Genomic DNA, 16082 nt, shown 5'->3' on the forward strand with positions numbered 1-16082 from the left:
AAGACCTACAGGAACAGAGACTCCAAGTTCTCCCTCGGCAGCCCATTCCAGGGCATAACCACTTGTTCTGAGAAGAAATTTTCCCCCATTACATTTTTCCAACTTGAAATTCCTCTGGTGCAACTTAAGGCCATTACCTCTTGTCCTATCAATAGTTACCTGGAAGAAGTGGCCAACCCCCACATTGTTCTTGCTGCAGTTTGTGTGCCTCACTTTTGAATGCAGCATTAATTTTCTACAAATTAAATAACTCGGGCTTTGAGTAAACATTGTAATTAACTACATTGACTATAACTAATTTGCTTTCTTCCTTGCTTTTCTTCAGGATCTGTGTTTCTAAACATAGCTCTACATTAGTTCATTAATATTTTTTTATCTCAATTGTCTTAATATCATTCAATCACCAAAAATTTTATTAATTCGTTATTGTTCAGCCCTCCAGAAATTTTCCTTACTCTTCTTACGTGGATGTATTCTTGTACTTTTATGAAAGTATGGGAAATGTCCTATCCTTTCTGTCAATATAAAGAGCCAAGTAAGGACCCAAACACAGAATCTGTCTGCATCGTGGTAGTTACAAAGTGTTTCCAAAATCAATTAGTATTTAGATGTATTATAGGACAAATTCTTCTGTAGACCATTTTGAATGTGGTCTCATGTTAAATATTTAACATCATATTTATTGATATGTGCAGATGCAAAGTGATACTTTATTGATTCTTTTTGGCTGAACTTTTAAATTGAGCATAATCAGTTATTCCATATATTTTTGGCTCATAAATAAGAGTGTTTAATATCGTAGCTCCCCAAGTTCCTCAAAAATAAAAGAAACCATTGTATCTATGAGAATTAGTTCCTTGGCTGTTACTTTGCTAACCTCTGTAAATTGGTAGATGCATCCGTCTCACAAAACTCCTGTGAGACAATTGAATGAGTTTGGACTTGTGCCACACTGGCACATTCTGTGCCATAGAAACAGTTTGGAAACTAGCAAGTCTCACCTAAAAAGGTTTCCATCATCAAGACTCTGGCTGGAAACAGTCCCAAACATAAAGATTTGGCTTTAGGGCTTTAAAAGGGAAAAAGAAGAAAATAAAGATCCTGGGCCACTAAATTTTATTGCCTCTATTGTAGCAAGTACTGATGCACTGCCACAGGGTTCTAGTGCTATTATGTTCTTATTTGTTTTAAACAGTAATGACTTTATTTGTGTTTTCTCTCTATGATTTTTGTGTTTGGCAAAATCAGTGTTATTACTGTAGATAAATGCTGATTCACCTGTGTTGTGCTGCTAAAGGCAGTGAAGAGAACTGAATAATACCATTACAAGGTGAGCTTGTCGTCACTGGGGAATAATAGGATGGCAGATATCCTGTAACAAATAACTATATTTGAATATGATCCCAGTTTCCAGGACTTGGGATCTATATCCCTTTCATTCATAAGTGACAGGAAGAATAATAGCTGAAGCACACCGAGTGAGATGATTTGATCTAAAACATTTAGCAGCTTTTAGTCCTCATAATCTCTTTATATTCTTCAGACCACTGTTTTCATTGGTCTGTTTGCTGTACAGACAAATATAATTGCTGGTTCTGCGCTAAAATGACAATAGTAATATCTGACTTCTTGATTTGTCTCCCTTGGAGCTGCTAAGGAAAGATACTCTTCCAAGACACTGTTAAATAATGTTTCATCATTATCAACAAGATCTGAGCTTTACAAACTAACATAACTAATTATCTAACATTATTTTCATGTTTGCTCCCTTACTTAAATGGTTAAAAATGCAAATGTCTTGTGTATTTAAGAACATGTCAACATTTGTTTTTGTTATCCTCCCTTTCCTTTTGAGTTACACATACTATTTAAATAATAATAATAATAATAATAATAATAATAAAAGGAAGTATTAATGGGCCAATAAACTCCATGAGTTTTTTGCATATACGTATTTATTAATTACCTAGATTGATTTATTAAACAGTACAGAGTGAATCAAGCACTGACACAAGGTTGCAGGTGATAAAGCATAAACAGCTTAGTTCCATCTTTCCCTTCAAATTGTCTAAAACATGTTTTATGAAATATGCCTAGAAAGAGAAAAAAATAAAATAAAATTGTAGTTACATTAAAGTTCATATTTGGGATTCAGCATATTAGTCTCTAGAATATCTCTTACTGGCTAAGTTTTAATATCTATGGTTGAGAAAACAGAGCTTCTGCATGCTGCGTCTATCATTATGTATGTATATATTTTATAATTTTATGTTGGTATCCACATTCTGCCTCTCTTGCATGACTTCAATAAAAAGTCTGCCTTTCTGTTTTTTATACTGTAACTAGCATTGGAAATGAATTGCTATTTTTAACTCTTCAGCATTAGTTCACATTTATTCTGATATACCAAGCTAATTAAAATATATGAAAACATTTTAATGAGAATAGATGGGGAAGTTTCTTAGCTACCCAAATAAAGATGGTCTGAAACAAGTCCAAAACAGAATCCTGCTTTTTATCCAAATCCAAACCTTGGAAAGAAATTTCAAATTCTTGCCACTGTGTCTTCTTGTGGGTAGGAATAACTTGATGGGAATAAGTTAAAGAATTACAGTGCTATTGGACAGTTGTTTACATAGTCCACAGAAAAATGCAACTTCCTCTTTTTACCTTCATTAAGCAGTAAGTGGTCAGGGTCTGACATGGAGGACTGGGATAGTTTCCCTGAAGCTTTAACAATGTGATATATGCCCCACTAGTCTAAATGTACTATCATGGAGGGCAGCATGGAGACACCAATTGTAGAGACAGAGCGGGCAATGAGAAGAAAAAGTATCCCTAGAGGCATAATTACCTCTAGTACTGTACTGAAATCTCTCTCATCTGACAGAACAAATAAAAATATGTTTTCATGAGAAAAAAAGAAGTCTGTATTGTATTATGCCCCTTAAGTGATCATTTGGTTTAGGGAAGAAATTATTTTAGCATGTACATATTTTGTTACCTTGACTGCAGGTAATCTCTTTAAAAGCCATCACTTGGAAAGTATCGTGGTCCTGTAGGAAATATTCGAGGATGTCTGGATTCCTCTGAATGATGGAATGCCAGCTGTCTGGGAGAAAATCATCACTCCCTTTCATTCTATCTTCTCAGAATTGCAAAATTTCTCTGTAAAAGGACTTGTTAGGAAAGCTGTTCAGGTGATTTTAGTTCTTTTAGTTGAAATTGCTGAGGATGACTTAAGAAATACAAGATCTGACCTTGAACAGATCTTCAGGGCTAAGTTGTGTAATCAAGTTACTGAACTAAATGGTGTGGTAATATTCCACGTTCTCTGTATTAACTAATGCTAAATTCAGGGAGATTCCACAGGAAAGAGTGCTAGTTTAAAATGTTAAATTGTCCTACCTCATAAGCATGTGCAGTAACAGTGGAAAGTTACCCGTCTTGACTGAAGTGCAACAACATGACGATAAATGCTACAGTGGAACAAATGTCTGTAGCCAGCAATTATTATCATGCGTAATTAGTTTTTTCTTGCTTCATATTCTTTCCAGTAAATATCATCTCAAAGGATGCCTAGGTATATGAGGCAGATGCCCTCATATATCAAATAATTTTCATTATTTGCTTCTCAGGTCATAAAATTGCCAGGATATCCCTGTTCGACACTCTGATGAAACTCTGAAATGCTGACAGCAATGCAAGGCAGTCGAACTCATTATTCATATAGGATGTGAGCAACAGGCCAGGCTCAGCAGATTTTGAGATTCTGTGTCTCCTTGTTGGTTTTTGCCCTTTTTATCACTGCTGTGCTTTGTGTTGGTGGTCTTCATTTGCCTTTCACAGATATTTCACATAATGTTTCCCTACTTTCACTGATCTTATCCCACCTTTAGGGCTTCCTAAATATGTCTGTCTCTGAATAAATTACACTTTCTGTATATTTCCTATTAATTGCCTTCTTTCTGCTTCACTTATAGACCTTTCCTGGATCCCACACATAATCTATTTATGTAGTTATCATTTTTCTTACTGACTTACTCACCAAATGTGTCGCTTTTTTTTGCCCTCATTATTGTAAGTTGAATTCTTAGTAAAATTTTCTTGCTTCTTCCTCTGCTTTTCTATCCTTTCAACATAGAAGTTCACATCACAGCTTTATGAAAATCTATGTAATTTATTTTACCATTGTTGTGATAACTATTTCTACGTATTATCTAAATGTGCCCCGTCAGAAAGAGCTTATTTGCTTTCTGTGTTCTTGTTTTTTTGCTTTTTTTTTTTTTTTTTTTAATTATTATTTTCCCATGAAAGAGCAACTTTGGGAGAAAGTAAGCTAGCATGTGTTGAAAGCTGGAATTTACAAAGCTTTTAGAACCTCGAGGGAGCTTTGTATTCATTTCCCCTGAGCCATACTGGTTAGCAAGTCTTTGTTTGGTGTGTGCTGTGTATAAAGTCCTTGCACACAAAGAACAAACAGAATTTCTGTCAAAATGGCTTAGCTCTAGTTGAGATAACAACAATCAAGGGGAGAATAAAAGTGAGATACCCACAAGGGAGACAGTGTTTGTGTATCTTTTCTGATAATCTGGTTAAATTGAAGGCAAAATTGCTAGTTTATACCACTCTTTAAAAAATCAAAGATGTAGCAACACAAGAAATAAGTGCCTCAGTTCAGAGTTAAATCCTGCATCCTGTTTGGCTCTTTCCAGAACAAAACCCATAGCTTTAGGGCTTTAAGGAAAGGCCGTTCTTAATTTATTTCTATTCCTTTGACAGTAGCATGTCTGGTTCCATGCATGGCAACCAACACATTCTTTGCATACAGGAAGTAAGCACCAGCTAACACCTTATCTATGCCTTGAAGAGTTGGAGTGAACAGCTTTGCTTTTTAAAGGAAATTGTCTTTCACACCCTGAGTATGGGCTATGCAACAGTAATTAGACCCTGTTTGATATTGCTGGCTTTTACTGCTCTGATTCCTGAGCAGTACCTAATCACAGTCTATTCTCATTCAAAAATTGAAGTATTTTTACATAAAAAACTATAAATGCCAAACACAGATACTAGTTATTTATGATATATTAACTATTAAGAGCTACAATTATCAAAGTAATTAGTTAATAATAATAAAAGTTATTTATTACATTTGTACAGCATCTATTTGAGGATATTTACCTTTTTTTTTTTTAGTTATTTTTCTGTAGTTTTACATACTACTGAGTAATGAATTTTCATATCAGCCCTGATTTTTTTTTAATGCTATACTATTATTCAAAGCCATTAGAAAATAGATTTAGGTAAATTAGAACTAAAACCTTTAGAGTTACATTTATTTATTCTCTGTCTTAAGGAAAAGACACAGAAAACTTAGTTCCTGAGTATCTCAGCGGCTTTCTTTGCTGTGAAAATACATTCTTCTCTTCACTGAAATAGTGAAACAAAGCTGTCAAACTGTTCTCTCATGGAAATATACATGCACTTCCTAAATATTATACTGTTTATTAAACTTAAGTATTTCAACTGTAACATGAGAATGTAAACTTCAGTTTGGGAAACAGTACCATACATAAGTAAATGGTGATCCATTCAACAAATTCTCCCTTTTTGAGAGCATTCTGTGGGTTTACAGTGTTGACTTTACTACATTAATTTTGTTCTAAAAAAAAGAATTGCTGTAGCGAGTAGAGGCAATGGGAAACCATTGGGTGGATTTGAGAAATGGTAAAAACGGGGAAAAAGTCTTTTACTTGAATGCAAGTCCTTTCTCTGGGTAAAAACAAGAACTTTCATAGTGAATCTCTGAATCCAATTTGTCCTAAGCCCCAACCTTAGCAGTTACTTTATTCCCATTCCTGCATCTTGAGCCAGATCTGCTAACAGTGACAGCTGTGAAAAGCTGAAGCAGTATTTTGAGAACTAAAAATGTTAAGCTAATATTCAGACATTGTTTACCTGCTTGTTTCATTATCGATCCATTTATATCATTCTGTAATAAAACAGGAAAAAGTATGTTTTTTCTTTTTTGTTCAAAGAGCTTCATACATTTTAATTTGTTGAATCCTTAAATATCCTAAAGCATAGGTTAATGATATCCTTATTTTAAAGATGGGATACACAGAAATAGAAAAGCTAACATTTGCATTTTTCAAGCATCTACAAACTGATAAGCTTCATAAAAAATTAATGTATACAAAATTGGTGATTTTTTTTTGACAGTGAAGGTCATACAATGCTGGTAGAACTGCAGGGCAAGCCCATGGCAGTAGCAGAAAAATAAGAGGTCTGCACCTTCATTCTGTCATTTCTTATAAGTTATCTTGGAAAATATCAAAGTTATAAATATGTTACGAAACTGAAATAAAATTATTACAAAGTTTTCATGTATAAGGGACTAAAAAACATTTTTTTGAGAAATACAAAAAGAAGTAATTATGACAAGTTTTAGTTTCTGTTTCAGGAAGGGTCATTTTTCATTTTGAAAGGTTTGTAGAAAGCAGAGATTCTTGAAGTTTTTGAGGGCAGTTTGCAAGCAACAATAATTTGTTTGAATTTAAAATATTGTTCTCACTAACCAAAAAGTGTAAGGACAAGAATAACCATGTGTAGTTTGAACAAATATAAATTAATTTACCCACAGTTTGTTCAGGTTTACTTTTACACATTAGCAAGGTAAAACCTGCAACTGTCATTTGAAACAGGCAGCTCTGACTTCTAGAAGAGTCTGTAGATAAAATAATGTTTTTGCTCTACTGACTGTGTTTTGTCTGTAAATAGAACAAATGCAGAAGTATATTTCAGCTTATCTGGTTTTCTCTTGTCTGCTTGACCAAGAAAGTAAAACTGCCTTCTCTTTTCATCATGATCTCCTTTCTCTGTTCTCGTGTTCATCATTCTTCTTCTAATTCCAGAAGTTCTTCTAAAGCAGTTTGTGTTTTCATGTGATTCAAACATTCTTCAAAGGACTAAAACCAAACATGAAACATACCTTTTGTGATGTCCTATCTGAGGTCTAATCACAATAAATAACTGAGAAGCAGAAAGGGAAAACTTCACTGTATCATAGGGATTCACCTCTTTGGGCAGCTGATTGCAAATAACAAGTTCAGATAGTTTTATTTCGTTTATTCTGTTTTTCCTTTTATAGAGCTCAAGCTTACCATGTACTAGTGGTGCTTCACTTCTGTTGCCTTTCAGTCATGTTAAATGTAAAAGCAAGTTGGGCTTTATCAGCACTTTAGCATAGTTTCCTCCACCTCCAGTCTGGAGCCTCTGCTTATATGCTGTATGCTGTTAGTAGGGATACCCAAAATCAAGAGGTTGGGAGTCTACTGTCAGGAATTTTCTGCCACTGACATGACACATCTGCTGAGGTAACCTTCTCCTGCTGGAATGCCAGGCCCCATGGTACAGTCCTGGGCAGCTGCCTCTGCCTCAGCAGCACACTGACCATAAAAGTTGTGGTCAAATATACACTGGGAACGATAATGTTTGGCTTGGTCAAAATAAACAGCTTAATTCCTGAATCTTAATCATGCTCCATTGCTTTGCCTCCTTGTTTTTATCCCTGTAGGATTTTTCATCCTCTGAAACCAATAGAGAGTCTGTATTCTGCTTCAGTTTCTGAAACCCTGTAATTTTTTTTCCAGACTTTCCATTTCATGCTGTTTGAATTTTATTAAGATCTCTTTACACAAAAGCAGAGTACCCAGCTATATGATGCCCCGAGGGATCTAAAAGACTGTTGCCATAATGTCCCAAAACTCTTGAGACATTTTATTTCTACCGTAAGCATTTTAGAGAATTGTGTCTTAGGATACAAAGTATCTTAACTGGTTGTAACAGGGATCTCAATCTACACTGTATTCGTTTTGTTTTGTTTTCCTTTTGTCTATTAATTAGCCAGTCACAGCAATGCTGATCAAGTAATTCCTCTCTGCAAACAGAATTGTATTTTCCTTACCTCTCTGGTTGTGAAGAGACTGTTACTATTTCAGAACTATGGATGTTTGTCATATCATGAATCACCTATTCCTAAGGCTATGGCTTTCTTTTTAGCATCTCAATTGATCATTACTAAGTATGTTCACCAGGTATTTTCCAGAAGCACTTCTATTTTTTCTGTTTCTGCCTCCAATACTTTCTGTTATGCCCAGCACACTCACTCACAGCCATGCATTCTTCATAGCAGTCACAAAAGCATGCCTCCTCCAGTGTACAGGCAAAGATGAATGACATTAATAAGATGTTAATAAGGTTTTATTTTCACTGGTCTGAAATCAAAACGAACTTCTCAGTTCTGAATTCTTTAGAAATTTTAAGAATTAAAGAGATGTGTTTTAAAATAAAAATAGAAAGTTTTGTTTTCATCTTTTAAAAAGAGAACTGACAAAAATGATTCTGTTTCAGGAAGCTGTTTTCTAATTGCGTTTCTACATGTAAAATAGCAGTAGAAGTATTTAACGATTATTTAATTCAAATAATATATGTTATATATATATATTATATATATGCTAGTTTGATTGTACAGTATTTTGAAAATCTAGTCTTTGAAGAATGATCTGGATTCTGGGGTGCAAACTTTAATGATATTGCTACTTACAGTGTTTTAATATTCAGCCTATCAGTACATATTTTTGTAAAATGCTTGCTAGTTCTCTATGCCCTGTGTTTTCTTGGGACATACTGAAGTTGCTGAGATATTAGAAAAGTTAGATATCATGAAAAATAATTAAGCAAACAAAAAGAAATTTAAAAACCTGGTGTTTTAGGGCAAATGGAAACATTTCTACTGTTGAAGAATGCTATGCATCAGTGACTCAAATGAACAATTTTCTGTCAGAGGTAATTCGGAAATCTTTACAGGAAGAGTTTTATTTTATTTCATTTCTAAAATTGCTAGAAGAATTTGATAAAAAGTGCAAAAGTCAGCCACAGATAATGTAATGGATCTGCTAATATAAGTATGTCAAATTGCACCACTGTTTAACACAGTACAGGTCTGCAAAGTAACTCAATAATTATTGATGTCTACTCACTTTTTCTGTTTCCCAGACCCCTGTTACTGCATTTACCATATATAACACTTCTGTTCCTCTTAACAACGCCACAAGGATAACACAGATAAGGATAGCAGTTGCTCTCTCAAAAGAAGACAGATTATTTATTTATTTATTTATTTTGTTATTTAATCTTCTTATGCAACAGAATTACTGTTCCTATTGTCAAATAGACCAAATGTCTCTTGTTATTATCTTAGCTTTAAATACAGCCTCACACAAACATACTCAGGCAGCTGTATTTTAACCCTTGTAATGCTGGCAGCTTCTTTGTAGACATCAACCAAAAGAACAGTGTTATGTTAAAAAGTCAAAGTCAGATTTTCAATGTCATGATGTGGTTTGTGCTTCTTGCATCAGTTGGCTTAAAGAATAAAATTCAGGTCCTACTTACCCTGCAGACATTTGAAACAATGCCATAAACATCTGACTGTATTACCTCAAGTTTTATTCTGTGATAAAACTTCTTTTTTACTGTTCAGAGAATGATTAAAACTGAATTTAGAGGTTATGTTCATAGAGTTCTGCATATGTCTCTTATTATATGTCTCTCTTCAGTGGTAAAAATAACTGCAGATATTTAGAATCCCAGAGATTAACTATAAAAGTTGGCATTTTCTATCGCAAGGTGTGCACTTTTTATAATAGTTAGACAGAAATTAAACAGTACTCATTTTTTCCTTCTGTTCTTATTACAGGATGTGTGACACAGGAGAAGGGCTGTTCACCTTTCAGACACGAGAAGGAGAAATGATATATCAGAAAGTCCATTCTGCAACACTGGCAATAGCAGAGCAACATGAAAGATTAATGATGGAGATGGAGCAGAAGGCACGGGTAAGATCCTTTCACCGAAATATTTAAACTTATAAAACTGGTAATGAACAAAATAAGTCTTTAGTAATGGCAGTCTGTGTATTCAGCCATAATAAAGATAATAGCTGCATGGCTAAGAGAAAACAGTCTTTATATATGTTATGGGCATGGATTTTCAGCATATTCGATGCAATGATCTTTTTCTAGTGTCTTTCTGGAAGAGTAGAGACTACTAAATGCTAGGTCCATGGTTACCTTCTTGCAAAGTTCTGTTAATCAGAGTTCAGATCTTTTGCTGAAAAAGTGTCCAGTGTGAACACACCAAGATGACAGCAGGCACAGTCTGTTTTTCTTAATCCAGGAAAGATGTTTGTTATCCTTACACTATATTAAGTACCAAAGCAAAGTGTGGTCATAAAGAGTTTTTTTTTTGTTTTTTTTGTTTGTTTGTTTTACAGCCAGATTTTGTAGTTTTTAAAGGTTAATTTTATGTACTCAGAGAACTTTCTGAAAAGTTTGGAGATTTTTAAGACAAAAAGAAAAAATTCAAGATGATCTTCACTGATCATTCTGGAAGGCTAACTTTGAACTGTGATTTGAAGCTACCTTTATATAAACCAAAGAGGAAATATATGGGGAGTCCAGTGAACCTTGTCTGCATGTTTTTCATAGAATGATATGATTATTTGAGTTAGAATAGACCTTAAAGATGATCTACTTCTAACGTTCCTGCGCAGGGCAGGGATATTTTTCACCTTTCCTCTGAAATAAGCACAATTCTCCACATATCTTTGCTCCTAGAAAGAGATGTGGGGATAATTACTCCCTCTCCCTTCCTTCCTTCCCATGCCCACCATCTATGTTCAAATAGCAAAGGGCCATTCAAGACTGAAGGGTCCAACTCCCAATCCTCATTACTCACCAGAGCAGTCTATGTTTCTTTATTTACAGTACAACAAACTTGATAAAAAACTGTATTGCTATAAAAAAAAATTGCTGTGTTGAACGATCCCCTCAGACTCTGCATGTCTTTAAGTAAGATGGAATGCTATAAAATACTTTTTTTTCTGTGGATTTTGAAAAAAGATAGACAATCTTTTCATTGAAATTAGATAACCTAGGAGCATGTGAAGAAAACTTGAGATGCACAAATTTTGGATAAAAAAATAAAATAAAACAGGAAGAGGAGAATTTACAATCAAGATATAACATTAGAGACACATGAAAAATTGCTGAAAGCTCAGCCCAGGGTAGATGACAGGGTAAATGGAAAAAGTATCTGGAATACTAGAAATGCTGGGAAAATAAACTGCATTCTGCTGGGCAGAAAGGGATTGGTTAACAGTCCAAAATGAGAAAGAAGCAGCATTATAAATATATCTGCTTATTTTCCTGCTGCCCTAATAAGTGCTTAGACCTGAATCTGGGATTATATGGGATTTTCTTTCCATGGAATCACCACTTTCAGATCTTCCACCTATTGATTAACAACTCTGCCGCTTAGCAAAGCTGTTTCCATTCTGCCATCAGATGACTTCTCTGAAACCTCATTTATGAAGATTGTGGCCATATGGTACAGAATATCAAACTCTGAGAACAGACTGAGAAATAGAAATGACTCACCGTCATCCACACAGCATGTAATATACTTCGTTGATGAATCTTCACTGTGTTCTGCATAGGGAAATTGATAGAGCTTTGTGGCCTGCTGTAGGTTGTGTAGAAGCTGTAGGCTGTGAAAAAATGTCTCAAAATTCTGTTGATTATTATATATCAACTAGTAAGTTAACATTGCTTTGGATTTGGAAGCTCTGTTGCTCCTGTTGGACAGAGTGCTGAACCTCCAACAGGTTTTCCGTGTTACCTGCAGTATTTGAGCTGTATTCGTATTTGAAACCAAATCTGAAGATATTAAATAGACTCAGTATATGTTATTTTCCTTTTATCAAGTGTAAGTGCCATTTTCACTGTATGCCATATGAATGTTTGTTTCCCTTGAGATCTGTAATCTAAGCACAAGCAAGAGTATATTTTATAGTCAGGATCTACAGGTCCTTCTTGATTTTGATCTTTGATCCTTTGTCTTTAAAGCTCCATACTATTGGGTGGGCTTTTTTATTGTTCCGCTTTACTATTTCTAGACTGTTTCAGTTATGAACAGCTCATGTATAATATTATAGAATCATATCATTATTTTCTTCTTTTCTTCTTTTTTTGGTAAATATGAAAATGAAAGAAACTATGAAAGAAACTTTAAAAAATAAGTAATTGCTAATGATAAGTAACTTAATGATGTATCATTTATTATACAAATCAGAAAAAGCAGTTTCATCTTTGCTTCTTCCTTCCAGTATTTGGAAGCTATCTATTAGAAAGGACTCTTGAATGTCTGTGTGTTCTGCCCTAAATCTTAAAACATTTCAAGTAACTATCATTCTAAAGTCTTGTACTCATTTATGTTTTAAAAAAGTGGTAGTATTATCTATTAATAATCCATTAATCCGGTATTATAAAAAGTGAATGCAGTTAGTAAAGGAAATCAAAGTGCTTTCTTTACCAGAACACTGATGAAATGTGTAGTCAAGGTTAGTTCACAAAATGAATAAACAGAGTTCATCAACAGAACTGATTGAAGAAAAAAAGGAATAAAACATACATATAAAAAGAAACTGTTTAAGTAGTTGTTCATATGTATATTTCTCTCTTCTACTCATGTCCTTTTCAAATTATAACACCAGAAGAAGGACCTGAAGTATGGGATCAGTTGTCACTGGCATAGACATGTTTTTAAGTTGACTATTGGTTTTACTGTAATCAAAAGAGATTGTATTTTACTCAAATCCTAAATCAAGCCCAACTGGACTGTGGCCTAGTCATGACTTAGGTGCTTTTGATTGATTTTAAAATACTAAATCATAGTGCTGGTAATGATTTATGTTCACATTGTTTTGGGCAGTAGCAAATTAGGGTCAGTGCTAATACTTTTTTCAGATAAAGTTTCATCGGTATATTACTATCTTTCTTTAGTCTTCCCTTTTTTAATAGATGAGTATAAGACAGCTGATATTTTTGCCTGGGTTTTTTGGGGGGAGGAGAGAGTGATACTGAAATGTGTTGGTAGTTTTCTACTTCATTAACGCAAAAAATCAGTTTAAAACAATAGTGATTGGCTTTCTACTTAAGAGTTTTTGCGTTGCTGTACTGCCTAAATAAAAGTATCAGCAACTTTGGTTTTACCCTCAGAATAGTCTGTATTCTCACATATGTATTGTCTCACCACTACCACCATATTTTTAATATATGGTTTGTTTGTTGTTTTTTTTTTTGTTTTGTTTTGTTTTTTTTAATATACCATTTATAAATGCAGTTGTTTTTATAGTTCTGGATTTTTTTTCCACAAAAGTCTCACACCAGTTGCAGTCAGATGTTGAACACAGAAGATGCACATATCAGTTTCAACAGGAGATTCCTCTCCTGTCACCAGGCTGAGCTACTAGCTCCACTTCACTTCTATTAACGCAGGTTCTAATCTGACTGAATGAGTCATTTCAGATTGCTAATTTGACTGAACAAATTTAAATAAATAAATAAACAAATACATTTCTAGCCAAAAGCTAGAGGATTCTTTGGAGATACTGATCTGAACTGTTTTATAAAAGCACTACTGAGCCATTAGATCTTCTCAGTTGTGCCTTTCAGGAGAGGAGAATGAATGATTCACCCTTTGTAAATGCTGAGCATCCTCCCTCTTGCAGTCAGTAAGAGATACTGGTTTTAGTGTCCTTTTCAAGGAAACCCTTTCTAAAATAACTTTCATGCACCAGCATATGAACCCTGTTGTACTCAGTATCACTTACCTATCTAACCTCTGCAGCACGATGACAATTCGCTTACATCTGGCAGTGTAGGAACTTAAGGCCTGATTTTACTTCTCAATGGAATCTTTATTCTTCTGACTCACAACCTTCACTGAAAACACTTCTGCTAAGTGTATAAAATTGAAGGTTAAGAACTGTAGATTACTCATATTCATTTCTTTTATTATAACTATATATACAACAGATGCATGCTTGGGAATTAGAGCTGTATCCTTGTAACCTTGTAAATTACATTTTTCCAAGGCTGCAAAGGAAACCTGTTGTGTAATCTAAAAAAAAGTATATTAAAATAAAAGGTAAAACAAAAAGTAAAACAAAAATTCTAAACAAGATAATGCTGTAGTTGATGTCGACCATTTGCTTTTAACCAAGTATCAAAGACTGGAGTATAAATTCTTAAAGAAATGATAATGGTTACAATTTTCATAATTTGTAATTATAGAAAACATTCTGTGATGCTTGTTTTCCTTCATACGTCACAGCTGCAAATAAATGTAATTTTAGGCAGTGATACTTTTGACATTTACCAGAAGATAAACAAATTAATAAAACACATCTGTGTGTTTCTTTGCCGCTCTCATTATTTTAAAGTATTGTGTATAATATGCAACTTAATATAAATGAATGAGTCATAGTGATAGAGTTCTGTCACTTGAATAAAATAGCAGTGATCTTACTTTCTATGTTTTTAAAGTTATTAATAAGGGAATAACAAATGTGGCAGTGAAAACAAATATCAGGCAATATAACTGTACTTAAAGAGAAACTGGAGAAGAAGGTTGCTAAGAAATATAGCTGCAAGTTATTTAATCTTTCTGTTCCTTAGAAAAAGGATGAGGAGGTGTTTATAAGACTGGTCTGAACATAAATATAAATTACAAGGTTATCATTCATAATATTAATGAGAATGTAGGTAGAATGAAGAATGGAAGAATGTCAGTGGTAAATTGACACATAATTAGAAAGGAAAAAAAAAAAAAAAAAAAAAAAAAAAAAAAAGCCTTGAGAAAATAACAGTATTGCTTTCATTGTAAGCTTTTAATTTAGCTTTATTCTGTAAGCAGTTCTTTATTATGTATTTCTTTACATATTTTTAGCTGCAAAACTTTACAGAATCAAACATCAACACCAATTACATCAAGATTCTAAATTTTTGTTTTCAAACTGTCATTTACGTTTGAGGTATTTTACCTTTGCCAATGCATCTTAAAGGCTTTTCATGGTTGTTATGTCTTTATGTAATGTCATACCTATCATCTATTATTTTCCCATTGTGAAAAATTGGAAATTCATGAACATACTCTTGGATGTTTCAGAACTGATGATTTTATAAAATGTATAGTTAAAACATATGTTTTATGTGCTCCATTTGAACGCTGTAGTTCACTTAATGTGATAAAGTTCTTTATTTATTTTATTTTATTTTATTTTATATTTTGTGATTTTGCATAAGTGCATTTGGATCATGCTAGTACCTAGAGAAAATAGAGAAGAACAATTGAGAGTTCTCACATAGAAGGTCCCTTTTTGCTTCGGAAGCCTTCTTCTGTTTCCAAATTAGATATGAGCTCAAGTTTTGAGGTTCTGAATAGGTATAATCATTCATGAACTCATATACTTGAAGGAAAATAAAGTATGGCTTCAGACCACTTATTAAAATACTTAACTCAGTACAAATTGGTATTTCCAAGCTGAAACTAGTTTATGATATTTCCATACAACGTTTAGAAAATTCGTAATTAACTAGTATACAAAAATCTGAGTGCTTTTAGTTTTTGAATTGTTTACTTGATTCACACATATGTTATGAATCTCTGTTTACTGGTTCCAGAGGTCTTTGAAAGTTGCAAGTTAAATTTGAAACAACCATTTAGTGTTTTTGACAGAAAAGACTTCTAGGGAAATAAAGTTTGCTCTTCTTTGCAGTAGAAACCAATAACAGAACACTGGAAGTGTTCTGCTGCAGGACCTGTCAATCCACTTGTGAACCTTGGCCAGCAGGAAATATTGCCACGATAGCAATAAAGCAGAAATGTTGCCTTTTTTTTTTTTTTTTTTTTTTTTTTCTTTTTTCTTTTTCCCTTAACGCAGAATCTGTACATTTTGGGTTGAGTTTTGTAACCTGTTCTCATAAGTATCTAGTGGTAAATAAACAAATAAATAAATAAATTTTAAAAAGATTATTTGTTCACTAAGCCCATAATAATTTTTTTATTTTTATTTTTATGTGAGAATTTTCAAAAGTTCTGCCATGCTACTTGTTAGTCTTTAGACTAAGAATCATAGAATCATAGAATGGTCTGGATTGAAAAGGATCACAATGATC

General features: G+C 33.6%; 1 protein-coding gene across 1 annotated transcript in view; it reads left to right on the forward strand.

Moving 5' to 3' along the window:
• Positions 1 to 16082, forward strand: part of DOK6 (docking protein 6) — a 232577-nt gene that overhangs the window by 156805 nt on the left and 59690 nt on the right. The window contains exon 6 of the mRNA XM_072329206.1: positions 9761 to 9899. Within this exon, the coding sequence (XP_072185307.1) occupies positions 9761 to 9899 (139 nt within the window). The remainder of the gene's footprint in view (positions 1 to 9760; positions 9900 to 16082) is intronic.

The sequence above is a fragment of the Excalfactoria chinensis genome, chromosome 2, assembly GCF_039878825.1.
Source record: "Excalfactoria chinensis isolate bCotChi1 chromosome 2, bCotChi1.hap2, whole genome shotgun sequence".
NCBI classification, from domain to species: domain Eukaryota; kingdom Metazoa; phylum Chordata; class Aves; order Galliformes; family Phasianidae; genus Excalfactoria; species Excalfactoria chinensis.